We start from the raw sequence: 15,065 nt of genomic DNA on the forward strand, positions 1-15,065 counted from the left end.
CCGTCTATTTGACCAAGAGCAGAGAGGAGTTCGGCCGGTGCAGAATGACGTAATGCCTTTTGTGTTATCGGAGGAGCTGGTGCCCGAGGGGAAACGACAGATTTAAAGAAGCAGTGCCAATCACGTGTAGGAAGTCGGAAACAACGCGAGAACTGCGTCGCCCCCGGGGTTTATTTTCTTCCGGGTCGGGGACAGGTCTGCCATGCGACTTGGGTGAATTTTGAATTCTTTGGCGAATTAAGTAATGTTTGATCATCGACATGAGTTCTCAGAAGGGCAATACTGCTCGTACGCGAGGCCAGAAGTACCAGAATACGACTGCTTTCAAAAATAACAAGTATGGGACGAGTGTTCAGGTCAAAGTAAGTACCGCTGGTTAAATCGTGTTACATAGACAATATCCAGAGGACATTAGTTTTGGATTAAAAAAAACAACCACTTAAAAGACCAGTAATGTGATGTCTTTGCTGTCTTTATCATAGTTAGGTGTCCCTGTATTAAACGCAAAGTCCAACTGTTAATGACGTAGGTTATTAATAGACTATACATTTCCTCTTGTTGTCAACGCTATTTGTATAGAATTTAAATATGTAGAATTAAATGGCAGGGTATCATTGACCTTAATTAGTAATTATTATAATATAATTATTTCTGTCTTGTTCTTGTATAATAACGGGATTGGGCTTCCCAAATATTTATTAACTTCTGAAAGAGAAATAAGCACCTTCTGAAAGCATGTCAGGAAACTATCTTCATCGTTATTGTGTTCAGGTGTAACCATAAGCACATCAATATTAAGCGAGGAAGTTTTTAAAATTCCTTGCCTTCTGTGCCTGTGTAGGTTTGCATTTCTCAGAGCCCTTTAGCAGTTGCTTGGCAGCACATGTCTTTCCCTTACTGAGGGCTGAAAAGTGACTGAGAGTACCAGGCAGTGTGCCCCGTTGCCATGGGGCTCTTCAAAGGATACAAGTCCATGGCAAGAGTTCAAAAGGATTTAATTTGCTAAATTAAAATTCAGCTGCATATAATAACCACTTGAGAGAAATTATTAAATGTTTGATTAAACTTTTGGGCCTGGTCTTTGTGTTTCTGGTCAGGATTAAAAAAGTTTCGTGTAGAAATATAGTTCTGTTTCTTTTTGTTTATTTTATTCATTTAACTCCTTTCCCAGACAGCAACTGCAAAGGTCCATGATGGGGTCTGCCAGCATTGCAAAGATGTTTTGGAATGGAAAGTGAGATATAACAAATACAAACCTCTAACTCAGCCTCGAAAATGGTAATGCCTCCATGTGTACCATCCTTGCTAGTATTACCTAACTAGCTAAACTCTGATGATGATGATTAGTGGTTAACTTGGAACATAGGGGTTGCAAAGTGGGGGAGACATGTTATTTTTGCACATTCGTTGGTTGTGTTGATCAAAGTACCATTAACCTTCCCCCCCCCAAATGCTCCAGGGGTGCCAAATAAATGGTTGACCCTGTGCCCCCACCTCAAGCTTCGCTCTCACCTGTATGTATGTATGTATGTATGTATGTATGTGTGTGTGTGTGTGTGTGTGTGTGTGTGTGTGTGCACACATTCCTGCCTGTTTAGAGAAATTAATTGTGAATGTCTTTTGTGCTGTCTCATGTTGCCCAGTGTGAAGTGTCTGCAGAAGACTGTGAAGGATGCATACTACATCATCTGCAAGCCCTGCGCCCTGAGGTTGCAGCAATGTGCCAAGTGTGGGAAAGAGACAGACGTTGTTATCCCGTAAGTGTGCTTCCAGGGGGGTATTCCAGAAAGCAGGTTATGTGACATACCCGGGTAAGTTTAGGGTAAGTTAGTGGATAACCTCAACTTTCGGTTCCAAAAACGGAGGTTAACTTTCTGGGTATGTACGTAACCATAGCAGCTTACTCTCTGAAGATAACCTGCTCAGTAGCAGGTTATGTTCCAGGGTAAGTTTGTTGCAGAAGGTTACTGAGCATGGCGTGCCCTTTTGATGACGATCCTGTGAACGTGGAGGCATAAATTATACAAGGTTTTTTTCGCCGGGAGAGAGTTATAAGACCGCGTATTGATGTCTTGTCATTTCCTAATGATTATTTGAAAAAGCGTTATCAGTTTTCAAAAGAATCGTTCATTTACTTAACATCTCTTGAAACCGCATATTGCAAATGTCACAAACCCAAACCGCGGGTCTGCGCTTAGCACAGAAAACATTCTGTACATAGCGCTTCGGTTTTTTGCGTCAGGGCATTTTTTGTACAATATGGGCGACGCAGAGCATATAGGAAAGGCAACTGTGTGTAGAGCCGTTCGCACAGTATGTCTGGTACTTAACGCTTCTTACACACGTTTATACAGTTCCCTGTCCATAAAGCTCTGCGTGTTATTAAAGAGGAATTCCACAGAGTGGTAGGTTTGTCCTTTGTAGTAAAATCTATGATGCATATTTAATATATAGTCATACTATTTATATCTATAGCCTACATGTATTCATCCTGCACACACACACACTTGATACTTCCCTATATGACTTTCTATTTCAGGGTTTCCAAATGTAATTTGGAATACATGTAATACATGTATAGTGACAATAAAAGGCATTCATTCATTCATTCATAATTGGGTGCATTGATGGCACCTACATTCCTATTAAAGCTCCTTTAATAAATGAGGGAGACTATGTTAGATAGATAGATAGATAGATAGATAGATAGATAGATAGATAGATAGATAGATAGATAGATAGATAGATGTCTTTATTGTCACTATACAAGTACAGCGAGATAGCGGAGGAAATCTATTCATAGTATCAATGTGCAGGTAACTTGATTTTGTATCCTTAATTTTTTGCCTTGTTAAAATCATCAAACTCATTACTTTTTTCCACTAACTATAGGTAATCATTACAGGACAGTACAATGCTGGTTACCACTGGTTGCCCTCAGATGGGGTGAGGGGAGGTGGTGGTGGGCTCCCGCCAGTTAGACGGGCTTCAGCCTTTTTTCTATTAGCTACATGACAGAAAGAATATACTAAATCGTGTTTAATAAATAGTTAAGTGATCGTGTAATCAATAACCTTTTTGCAGAATGTTTTTGTGTTTCATTTTGACTTGGCTCAAAGTTCTTCTGTCTCCAGAAGGATTACACCTTATTAAATAAGAAACCATATATTCCTAGTCGAGACACATTGTTATTTTAACCTAAAGAAATGAATGGCAGGAAAAGTAAATGCTTTCATAGTGATTTAACAGTAAAAAGGATGCGGAAGGGTTATGTGTTTAATTATTTTGCATTATAATAAAAGGGGAGGCGATGTCAAATTTGCAATTTAATACACACGCATTTATTCTGTCCTTTATTTTTTGCCAAGCCAACTCTTTCTTTAGCCGATGCAGCCGTATTGCTTTTTTTCATTATTATTGGCTTGAATTCCTCATATGTGTGCATTAAAACTTCCAACTCCGCCTCTGTGAAGTATGCCGCTCTCTTTTTTTCACTTTGATTTTCCATTCTGACTCGTGAAATCGGCGATCAATTGAAAACGTCTTTATGTATGCACGGTGCACGCGCATTAACTCTGGGTAAGCAATAGGAGGTTGATTGAACTTACTCTTCTCAGGTGTTTTGGAACCGACATACTCATGGTATGCGGGTTTGGGGTATATCAACCCAGAGGTTAAGATTTACCAAATGGTAAGTTAACCAAGCTTTCTGGAATACCCCCCAGGTGTAATCAAGGCCTTGTGCATGACAGATGATGTGTTCCTGCTGATGCAGGCCATGGTCCAAATTGCTCTGTTTCGGGACTGATGACAATATTGTGATTATTTCTGTATTTCTGAGTTTGGCAAGTACCAGATTATGATTATCAAATTTTGGAAAAATTACATGGACGCTTTGTATGGCACCATGTTTGTGTGGGTATTGTTTCACTTGTCTTTTGGCTGCCACCTGGTGGATATTGTGAAGTGTACAGCTTAACCTCATCACTAGTAATAACAAAGGGTCTCATTTATAAAGGGTTCATACAAACGAAAAAGAGAAACATTCATACATATGTTATTTTTTTCTTTGTAAATTCCAAAATCATTGTGTGATTTATCCTGAAACAGTTTGCACATTTATGAATGGTCTTAGTAGTTGTATGAACATTGTGAAGGAAACAGAAAAATGCAATATCTATAGTTCAGTTAGAAATGTGCATATACGTTGCATTTACAGTTAGTTTTAGTGCTTGGTGAAATGCTTAATAAACCTTTTCTTATCCTAAAGAAGTAAAGAAGGTGATCATACTCATGTTGATGCACATAATTTTAAAAACTGTAAAAATACAGCTAACTGTCCTCATAATCATTGAGAAATGGTTAAAAGTTTTAATTACACTCATTTTTGCTGAACACTGTATGTATACCTGTAGCCAGTTTTCATTGCCATTTTGGGGTAATTATTTTTTTTTAAGATAAGTGAGCGCTAAGGTCTTTTTAAATGTCAAATTACATTTGAAAGCAAATCGTGGTGTAGAGTGCATACACAGGCTTTATTGATTAATAATGTGCAGGACAAATTGATTTAAAAGATATTTAAAGACAAGGACGTGTTTGGGTGGGCTTTTACTCATGCAAATAAACTTGACTGAGCTAGATATGACTGTGGAGGACTTAATTGTCTTTAGTGCAAGTTAAGTTTAAACTAAGTTTTATGTTCCATACAGCTTTCAGTGAACACTACAATTCCTATCCATCGTTTAAATGCCAAAATCATTGTATTTATATGGTTGTTTTCTCCTTCAGGCTTACGACTAATGAGGAGGAAGAAGAGGGCAGTGACCAGGCAAGCGGAGCTCAAAAGAGCGGGCAGCGACAAAAGACAAAACACCAAAAGTTAGAAGATGATGACAGTGATGATTTTGACTCTGACGGTGAACTGGATTTCCCTGAAAATGGTGATGGATCAGTAAGTGACCACAATGAAGTTCACGTCCCTGATATCTCATCTGTGAAGAAACAGGACACAAGCTGAGGCAGTTTTAACTCTTCTGCCACGTCTTTGACAGTCAATATTTTGCCTTAAGTTGATGTTGCTGCAGTTGTACACAGTCACCAGAAGGTGGCTCTTTGATAGCCACTAACACTTCTTTGTATAACTGGGATAATGATGGGTTTTGTCAGAAGTGTTGCTCCCATTAAGCCTGTAGGTTAAATTAAATGGACTTTTATGCTGAAGAAGGGTAAAAATGTAAACTATAACGATGTGTGTAGATGGACAGATGGGACTCTTGGTAATGCTTTAGTTCTCTTGATGCAGGACAGTGCAATATCAGTTATTTCATAGTTGGATTTCTCGTTTGGCTGTTCTTGACTCCAAACAAGAGCTAATACCCAGAAATATAGTATTATTGGAGATATTCCAAAGACCAGGTTTTCCCCGAGTTAACTGGTTCAGTTAATATGCCAATTTCAAGTTGTGCTTTAGAAAGAACTTTAGTCATAAAGTTGCTGGAGCATGCAAGTTATCAGAGCATGTCATTGTCTGTATAAACAATTCATAACTAAAGAGAACATCGTGTACTTTGGTGTCACCAATCTATGGTGTCTCATTCAGTACTGGAAGTGTAAAGGAGCACAGTTCCATGGGGACAAGGCTTGACTAAAGAATCTATGGTTGGATTTCTTCTTAATGTCTCCTAAATGACAGGTTAATGCACGGGCATTCCGAATAGTGGACAAGGACTCCAGCAAGGCCTTGTGCCTGACGTGTAAAAAAATAAAAATAAAATGTCTGATGCAACTGGCTCATTTTATATCGGAAAAAGTCAGTTTGCCACTTGTCAGCATTTTCTGACGAAACTCTGTTCCTGTCATGTCTGTCATCAGCATTTTTAAAGTATCATATGAGATTTATTGTTCTCTTATCCCTACTAAAGACACCCAGACCCTGATTCCTGCATCCTTTCCAGAACCTGAAGGACCTGGTCCTTCTTGCTTTTGTTGAACCCATCTCCACTTTTGTCCCTAAATAAAGCCCTTGTTCTGATCCATGTGTTTTATACTTCTTGTATCTCTCCCAGGTAAGTATTACAACAAATTACTGTATCACATATAGCCCTCTTAGTTTTTCAGTGCAAAAGGTTATAAGCTATTTGCAGAGGAACTGCTTCAAACCAAGTCATAGTTAAGTCAGCTATTATATTTTGTCTTAAAGGGGTGTTTGACCTATGCAGTACAATAATAGCTTTACATGACTGTAAGACCTAAGTCTTTACATTTCTGTGGGGACATCTTGAAATTAAAGAATAGTCTTTTTTTTGTGTGTGCTGAGTTGCCAGGTTTGGAGAGTGACGGTGTCACCTGATTTCATCCTGCGATTCATAAGAAGCTGTCGGATAAGTTAACTGTCATCTCTGCCATTACAAATTCACTTCCACCCCCTACCTGACCCCCATCTGGTCGCTCCCAGTGTCTCCTGCTTCACCTTATTCTGGTGTACTGTTGTATTAGAAATTTTGAACCTGGAAGCAACCTGCTGTTCAATATAGCCTTCTGCCAGCAGAACCATAATTAAAACTGCATTTTAATGCAGATATATAAAAAATAAAATATGCTCTTTTTCTATCCATCCATGTCCTGAAACTGCTTGTCCTATTCAGGGTCATGGGGGGTCTGGAGCCTATCCTGGAAGCTACGGGTACAAGGTAGGAAACAACCCAGGATGGGGCGCCAACCCATCACAGGCCACACACACACCTCTGGGCAATTTGACAACTCCAGTTAATCTCAGCAGTGGGGGGGGGGGGGGGATGAACCCCATGACAAGGCAGAGAGAACATGCAAACTCCACACACATGGAACCCTGGTGGAGACTTGAACTCAGGTTCCAGAGGTGTGAGGGGACACTGATGGCCACTGCGCCAACTGTGCCGCCCGATGCCCTTTTATGCCTTTAGAAAACCTGTGCAAATAGACGCAGATCACGGGTATATTTGTGCATTTTGACCAGTTTGAAAGTGGTGATGCAACCAACTCAGTTTGGTCACACTTTCAGCCTTGCTAGTAAGCAGGACCATGTCAGCGCGGGTACGGCTTGGGCTCGGCTTGGGATCAGCTTGGGCTCGGCTTGGGCTCAGCTTACATAATTTACAGTGGAAAACTCTCCCCTCGCAATATGGCTCAGTTCTTGATGGCAGTGGAAAAGTGCCATAAATTGCCCATTACGCATGTCCTGCAAAGGCGTGACATCCCGTGCATAGTGTTCCACTGGCTTGTACCCTGTGCTTTCTGGGATTGGTTCGAGGCTCAGTGCAATCCTGTACTCTGCAAGTGATTGGAGATTGGATGAAAGTCTAAGTATAGTGACAAATAAGAGAGAAAATTCTGTCATTTTATACTGCTGAGATCTCCGCATTATACTTCTCTCTGCATGTTTGTCACCATAATCTGTTGTAGGAAAGCAATGTAATTGTATATTTAGTTAAATGAGACAGGAAATTAGAAGGGAAGTGTTCTCTAAATCTTTGTTTGCCAGCATTTGCGTACGTTTCTCGTACTGAGTGATTTAAAGTGACTTAAAGTGCCAGTGACTGGGAGCTGAAACTCAGACTAAGCATATCATTGGGTTCTGGAATTTTTGTGCAACAGGAAACAGACGGTCAATATCCACAATGACACCATCAAGTCTGCAGACTAATATCATGGGGCTCATCACATGTGATGACGAAACATCTTACGGGGAGCAGGTGAGACAGCTAAAGTCAAAACCACAACTTCTCTGTTTAAACTAGCAAGACAAAGTTCACAGCACCAAGAAAGACCCTCTAATTGCTCTCATGACCTCCTACTTTCTGGAAGAAGGTTGTGCAGCATCATCCAGGTTCATGAACTATCCATGAACTAGCATAACCATGTAAATGAAGTATTCAGCACATTTATTACTGCTAATGTTTTATGGAGTCTTATTCATTGTTTAAATGTATTTATTTTGTTATGCTTCTGTTTTTAATTGCACGGTGGTCCTTGGGGGTGCTGTATTTCTTGCTCTCTCTTGCACCCCCCTGTAATGACAGTGACAATACACTTGACCACGTTAACCTTAAACTAATCCCTAAACAATAAAGTACATATGAAGCGATCTTAAAAGGTAAGTTAATGCCATTACTTGAATTTGTCTCTCCCTTATTTGTTTGCTCGACTTCAGATCTGGCTGCCTCTGACGTTAACGCTGCTGTTTGTGTGTCGTCGATACCATGTTCCATGCCAACCAATTGCGTAACAACTGTACACTGGGGCAAAAATTAACCATACCCCCTTCCACTTTCCAAATTCATGCCTAGGGCCTGCCTGCACCAGTTACAGCAGTTGCATACGATAAAATTTAAGTAGCCTCCAAATATCGTACCCATCATGCACTGCAGTAGTTATCAATTTTCACAAACATACATTTTTCATCAAATACATGCCTCGACAACAGTTTGATTACAAGACATTGCAAACTACTACATTTCAAAATTGTTTTAAGGATTGTACCACATATTTTTTGTATTATGATTCCCGCCATAATGAGACTGTATACATAAAAATGAGATATAAAAGTAGCATACACCAAAATGCATGTAATATGTGCTGTAATCCTCATAAATATTTCACATGTATGAGATTTGCAATCAAAGGGGGACCCTTGACATCACCCAGACATGTCCCCCACCTACTAGTTCACCCCTGAAGCCAACATCCGGTGATCTTGGAGAACAACCTTCTCCTTATGCTTCGCCTGCCAGTTTGCAGCTCTGCTATTAGGCGACAGTTAAGGTAATTTCCAGCAAAGACTGTTACCAGTGTTTTTTCCTCATCCTTGCAGTTGGAAGAACCTCAGTAGGATTCACGGAGTGATGTTTCCCAAACAGCTTCAGAGGACTCCCCACAGGGTGTTTAGTTACACATGACTGATGCTGTGAAAACAGGAGAGGCTGCCTCTTCACACACCTCTCCAGGGCTCTCAGGAGGACATACACCATCTGTCCCATGAGGAGTCTCTGGAAACAAACTCAGGCTGTATGTAGCTGGGGCCACCACTGTGACACCTCCATAAACATTGGTGTCCATTGTACCTTCAACCACCCTATTTATATAAGACTCACCCCCTGATAACACATCCAAAGAAACAGTCTCCTTTCTGTAGCTGGATCCTCAATCTGTTTCAGCCACATCCCAGTACTTCCACACGCAGGAAATACCACCTGACCACTACTACAACAGCAAATCTCCATATTGTCTCACTCACCCAACTGTAATTTTCCATGTGCACATTTCTTATCTTAGCAGGAAAACTTACTAATCACTTTTCCCTTAATTTACCACTTATGGAATCAACAAAACTGTTACAGAATGAACAGGGTTCATTTAAATGGGGTTCATATACTAACCTATGACCTCCAGCACCCTGCTACTGGTATTCAGAAAGGGTTCAAAAGGCTTCTCTCTTCTCACCAGGACAACAAGGAGAATGACATCGGCATGGCATGCTGACATCTAGGGAGTTTTTCCACTGCAGCAGATACGGTATTTTTGGTCAGGTACATTCAGTAGTTTCCCTTTTTCACTGACTTCCGGTCAAGGACAAGTGCCAAAAGTTCCAAACCAGTTGGGGTTTTGGTAATTCGGTGCTTTGGGTGGAACTTGAAACATTTTTTTTGTCGATTGGTTATGTAAATACTGAACACAACAACTGCCGCCTTGAAAAAAGTCACGAACTCAGAAAACAACGATAAACGAAGTAAAAGAAAAAGTTATAATAATGAATGTGTGGACAAATAAAGAGACCCAAGCTTTGTGATTGGGGGGTATTCCACAAAGCAGGATATGTTGCTTAGCCAGATAACTTCTTGGATTTAAGGTAGTCTGAGCTAAATGTAAGTGAATGAAGATAATGTTAATTTATCCCAAACCATCTAAGAAGCTATCCGGCTAAGCAAGAAATCCTGCTTCGTGGAACACCCCCCTGGTTGGAAGAACATATATAACAAAATAAGTATTTTATATATTATACTACGGCAGAATGAAAAATATATGATTTATGTTTATATTAAATATTTATTTATACAGCGAAAATTAGTGATTTAAACAGCAAGGATGAACATCATTATGATTGTCTCGGAAGAAGTATGCAGCACTCATGCAAAAGCAGCGGAGGTAAACTTTAAACTGATTTTTAAAGATATATTAGACAATCTTGAAAAGGAATAATCATTAAAATGGCAACGCTTGCTGTGCTTTTTCCTATGACAGAATGAAAATGTTTTTCGGCATGGGACACCACCACAACCAGGACAGGACAGACAGGACCGAACACAGGACCAATAGGACACAGGACAGTCACCACAAGAGACCTAAGAACAACAAACAGAGAAGATCAAGGACATGAGACAGGTTGGACACATAGGAGGGGCCACAGGGGACACAGGCCTGCTCAAAACAGAGGCAGGACAGGGTATTGGGACAAGGATCAAGGCGTGACCGGGTATATCTGGGGGGTCTGGGTGGTGGACATGAGACATAAACCCCCCTGGGCTGGATCACTGTCAAGACAGGGCTGCAGGACCTAAGGGCCTTGGCCAGACAGCAGTACTGAAAGGCGCTGAGGGCACTGAGGGCCAGAGCAGGAGTGTGGTATGGGTCCGGTCCCCTTAGCCTTTGTAGGAGAGCGGTCCAAGTGGGCAGGGTCAAGTGAACAGGAGTCTGGGTGCCTGGCACGAATAATGAGCCCTTGTCTTCCCCTCTGGGAGACAGAGACTCAGCCAGCCAACTCCAGCTGACACCGATGGTCCCATAGAGACCTAGGACTGGGTCAGCATAGGCAGAGGCCCACAGAGAGGGACTTAGGGCAAAGCCCAGAGGGTCCCACCCTAAGTCTTCTGGTGGGGTATCCTCTGGGTCGATCCAACACAACCTGGCAGTGACAGGGGAATCAGGCTTTAACCTGGCAGCAACTGGGGTGTCGGGCATTGGATTTGTAGGGACCAGTGAGTCAGGCGCCAGCCCGGTAGTAATTACGAAATTGGGCGTTGGCCTGTCAGCAACCGGGGAGTCGGGCAACAAGGAACAGGTGGGAGTAATAAACACAAGAGACTCAAGAATCAAACACTACAGGGAACAAGACAAAACTAAATACAAGCTGGGAAAACCAACAAAGTAAAAGGACAGGATAGCCAATGACTAACCTACTGGCCAAATGGGGAGATGAGGGACAGGAACAAAACAAGGTGGTACTGATTCTGACAGGGAATCAAATCCCCAACCCTGACAGAATGATGCAACGGTGTTATCCAGTCCCAACTTTCAGATTTGAGGTTCTTGAATTACACATGTATACTACGCAAGTTTACAGCCATATCCCAAAAACAGAGTTTAAGTGAACTGACATTTCTAAATTGCCCATTACACATGTCCTGCAAAGGCCTGACATCCCATGCATGGTGTTCCATTGGCTTCTGCCGTGTGCTTTCTGGGATTGGTTCGAGGCTCCCTGCAATCCTGTACTGTGCAAGTGATTGGAGACTGAATGAAAGTCTAAGTATAGTGACATATAAGAGAGAACATTCTATCATTTTATACTGCTGAGACCTCCGCATTATACTTTTCTCTGCATGTTTGTCACTTTACTCTCTTATAGAAAAGCAATGCAATTGCATGTTTCGTTAAATGAGATAGGAAATCAGAAGGGAAGTGTTCACTAAATCTTTGTTTGCCAGTGTTTGTTTACATTTCTCAAAACTGTTGCATGGCAACAGTTGGTTTTCCAATATGAGAAGTAATTTAAAGTGCCAGTAACTGGGGGCTGTTTCCTTCAGAAGGTTTTAATGTAAGGTTGTGAATTGATTAAAAAAAATAACTAATTATGTGATTAATTGTGATTAATCACACCTAATATTTGATCTTACAGTCAAATATACACACACTGAATCCCCAAATCAATGCAGAATTAACACAAAGGGGAATATGAGGGTCACTCTCCTTACTGCAACATATTAATATACTCAACTTATACAACTTCATTGTTTAAACTGTCAGTTTTGTTATATTACCATTTATTTCTGTAATAAGCAAAACCATTTCATCAAATCCAGGGCAGGAGTTACAGAGATGAGAAAAAAATAACAAAACCTTTTCATCCTATGTATGCCTTTGTTTATCATTTTTTAAAAACGAAACAAACCAAGTAACATCAGCTTGAATGTTTTGATTTTAGCTTTGAATTCTGGGATTCTGCTCAACGTCATAACCTAATCTCTCACATTGTTAATCAGAATGAAGGAATATTATAGGTCTTCATTATAAGTATTTGCTCATTTTATTCATATTATTCTCACATCAAAATACAGCATGTGTTAATGCGATCAAAGAAATAATAATGCATTGGGACTTTAACGCTATTCGTTAAAGTGATGTTTCCCAGCTGTAGTTTAATGTGTTAAACCAAAATTCAAATGCTTATAATAATAACGTATTTTTAGAGAATTGGGTTAGACAGTCAAAATCCACACGTGGACAGTAACACCAGGGCAATGACATCATCAAGTCTACCGACAACACTACAGTCATGGGGTTTTATTACAAGTCCTCTTACGAAGAGCAGTTGACGCAGCTCAAAGTATCGCGTAAAAACGCAATTTATTTCTTAATACTGGCAAGACAAAAAAAGGCGGTTATCCAGTTCAGAAGGGCAAGAGCATCTCATTCCCTTCAACATATCAGTGGCTTGGCTGTGAAATGATTTTATAGCTTCAGTTTCTTGGTGGTGCACATTACCCATGGACTTTCAAGAAGTCAGAACACATCCTTCTCAGTGTAGAGGGGAAAACGCCACCTATTTTTTTTTCTCTCAAAGATAGCTAAAGAGACTGTCTGTGTATACACATGCTCTTCTGGTAGTACTAGAGATAGTCAACTGACCTATTGCAACACTGTATGGGGCTGAACCTTTGTGGCAGGAAGACCCTACGATCATCATCCAACACATTGCTGCACCCCAGGTTATTTTTTCTACCCAAATGCTGAGAACAGCCTGTTGGGTAATTTTATAGGGTAAGTTTCATTCCAAGTACCCAGTCCTGACCCTGCATTTACGTTACTATCCTGACCTGACAGCAGGGTTAATAATGATACAGGGGTTGGACAATGATACAGAGGTTAGTCAATGGTGTTTGATAGTTTCAAATATACACACATGCAAACAAATAAGCCAAGCCTTGGCCATTATCCCAGCATGTACCACTCCTCCAGGCCTTCTTTCCTATTCTCCAACGTTTCTACCACACTGGCCTGTAAACTATGAACATAAACATTGTTTAGTGGGGATAGCAGTATAATTGTTAAGTGTGTGCGTGTCAAAGTATATTCTTTAAGTGTATTTTGTAAAAACCTGGTGTGGATTTTTCAAAGCCCAGTTGTCCAGAAAACATTAATTTCCGAAGTACTGCAAGTATTTAACAAGGATAGTAACACACTTTGTTACCAGCACATCAGCATCAGAACTAAAGCTGACTTATTTCCCCCGGCAATTCTGATTACCTACATACGACTCAAATTACAGCTTAGCTATAATGAAGATGCACATTTAAACAAGCGTAAGTGTAAAGATGGGGAGATTCTTTCCTGGAAAACTTTAATAGCACTTTAAGCACTTATGGTGTCAAGCTAATATATTACCAGTGCTAGCAACTTTGGCTAGCTGACTGACGTGAGATTTTCAATTCGAAACAAGTTTGCACACTCATTTAATTGTATGTTAGTTTTATTAACTTCTAAATAGTCTGTAAGCTTTGCAAACTACCCCGGCGCTTTTGATGTAGCTAATTTTAGTTTTTATAATTGAATAATATACATTTGTCGTAGGATTCCTTGCGTGAGCGTGAGAGTCAGAAAGCGTGACTGTCACGCTAGATGCGTGAGTGTTGGCGACCCTGATATTACCGAATGCTAAGAGAAGGGTCTGGCTGCAGAACGTGCACTTTCAGCAATCTGCACGCTCAGCCACTGACGTCAGGTGCATGCATGCTCAGCCACAACAGGAAGTGCAGGTGAATCAAGCGCTAACTTAATTCTTGAGACCAATGTCAACAGTATGTTGTTTTATTATTTGTATTACTGAATGATATAGTTATGTTTATTTATTTCATGCCATACATCATTGCAATGTAAATGCGTTGATGTAGTCCTTTAGTAACTTTTTTCTCTGATTAATGGCGTGAATTTTTTCAGTTAAGGCAACTACTAGCCAGTTAGCTCACGTTATCTTACCGTAAAATAGACACATTTCTACTTTTACAGAGCTTTTCATGGAGAAATCTTGTGAATGTCTTAGTTTCCAGCATATAGTTTTTAGTTGTTCGTGTGGTATTGAGGAGAACGTTTCTCGGTCTCCATATGGCAAGGCAAGACAAGTTTATTAAGTCCGGTGTTCTGTCGATATATGCTGCCTTGTCGAAAAATGCTACCGTAGTGCTAATCGATAGCCCTCACCCTAACTCTTACGCTAACCCTAAACCCCCAAACCCCCTAAAACCCTTACCTTAACTCTAACCCTAAAACCTAACCCTAATCCCAAAACGGTGGAACTGCACATGCGCAGAAAGGCTCGATAGCACGTCTCGATAGGTAGTATTTTATAACAGAACACCGGTCATTGACGTCCGTCTTGGGCTTCTCCGATGTTCCTGTTTTGTCTCCCTTCTAATAAGCCCCGGTTCACCGATCTCACGGGGTCTGTGCTGCTACTCCACCGAAAGGCGTGACTCAGTAAATGTACAGCTAAAAATCAGACAATGTTAGATGTTTTATATTATATCACAATGTTGTTAATGGTTCGTTTTGTTTAGTTTTTTAGGCTGTTATATCTTCCTGATATAACAGCCTATAACATTCCTGATGTCGTATCCAGTGCGCTTTGTTTTTTTTCCATCCAGCTTTTATTAAGCACAGTTTGGTACTTCATGGAATATGTAAAATGTATTATACTACGTATTACAGTTCTGATATATGATTATTAATAACACGTACAGAATTGTACTAATTTTTGA

General features: G+C 40.4%; 1 protein-coding gene and 1 long non-coding RNA gene across 3 annotated transcripts; both read left to right on the forward strand.

Moving 5' to 3' along the window:
• The first annotated feature begins 125 nt into the window (after positions 1-125).
• On the forward strand, positions 126-6,031 carry c2h9orf85 (chromosome 2 C9orf85 homolog). The gene is made up of 4 exons (XM_023803247.2): positions 126-362; positions 1,172-1,278; positions 1,644-1,757; positions 4,789-6,031. The coding sequence occupies exons 1-4, from the start codon at positions 261-263 to the stop codon at positions 5,015-5,017; spliced, it is 552 nt and encodes a 183-aa protein (XP_023659015.1). The 5' UTR covers positions 126-260; the 3' UTR covers positions 5,018-6,031.
• Positions 6,032-6,809: 778 nt separating this feature from the next.
• Positions 6,810-11,883, forward strand: LOC111839369 (uncharacterized). 2 transcript variants are annotated; one of them, XR_011984845.1, is made up of 4 exons: positions 6,810-7,730; positions 8,849-9,563; positions 10,093-10,179; positions 10,276-11,883. It is a non-coding gene; the product is annotated as an uncharacterized lncRNA (long non-coding RNA). The 2 variants fall into 2 exon arrangements; XR_011984843.1 differs by having other exon boundaries at positions 6,810-9,563.
• The last annotated feature ends 3,182 nt before the right edge of the window (positions 11,884-15,065 follow it).

Source organism: Paramormyrops kingsleyae, chromosome 2 (assembly GCF_048594095.1).
Source record: "Paramormyrops kingsleyae isolate MSU_618 chromosome 2, PKINGS_0.4, whole genome shotgun sequence".
Classification (NCBI taxonomy): domain Eukaryota; kingdom Metazoa; phylum Chordata; class Actinopteri; order Osteoglossiformes; family Mormyridae; genus Paramormyrops; species Paramormyrops kingsleyae.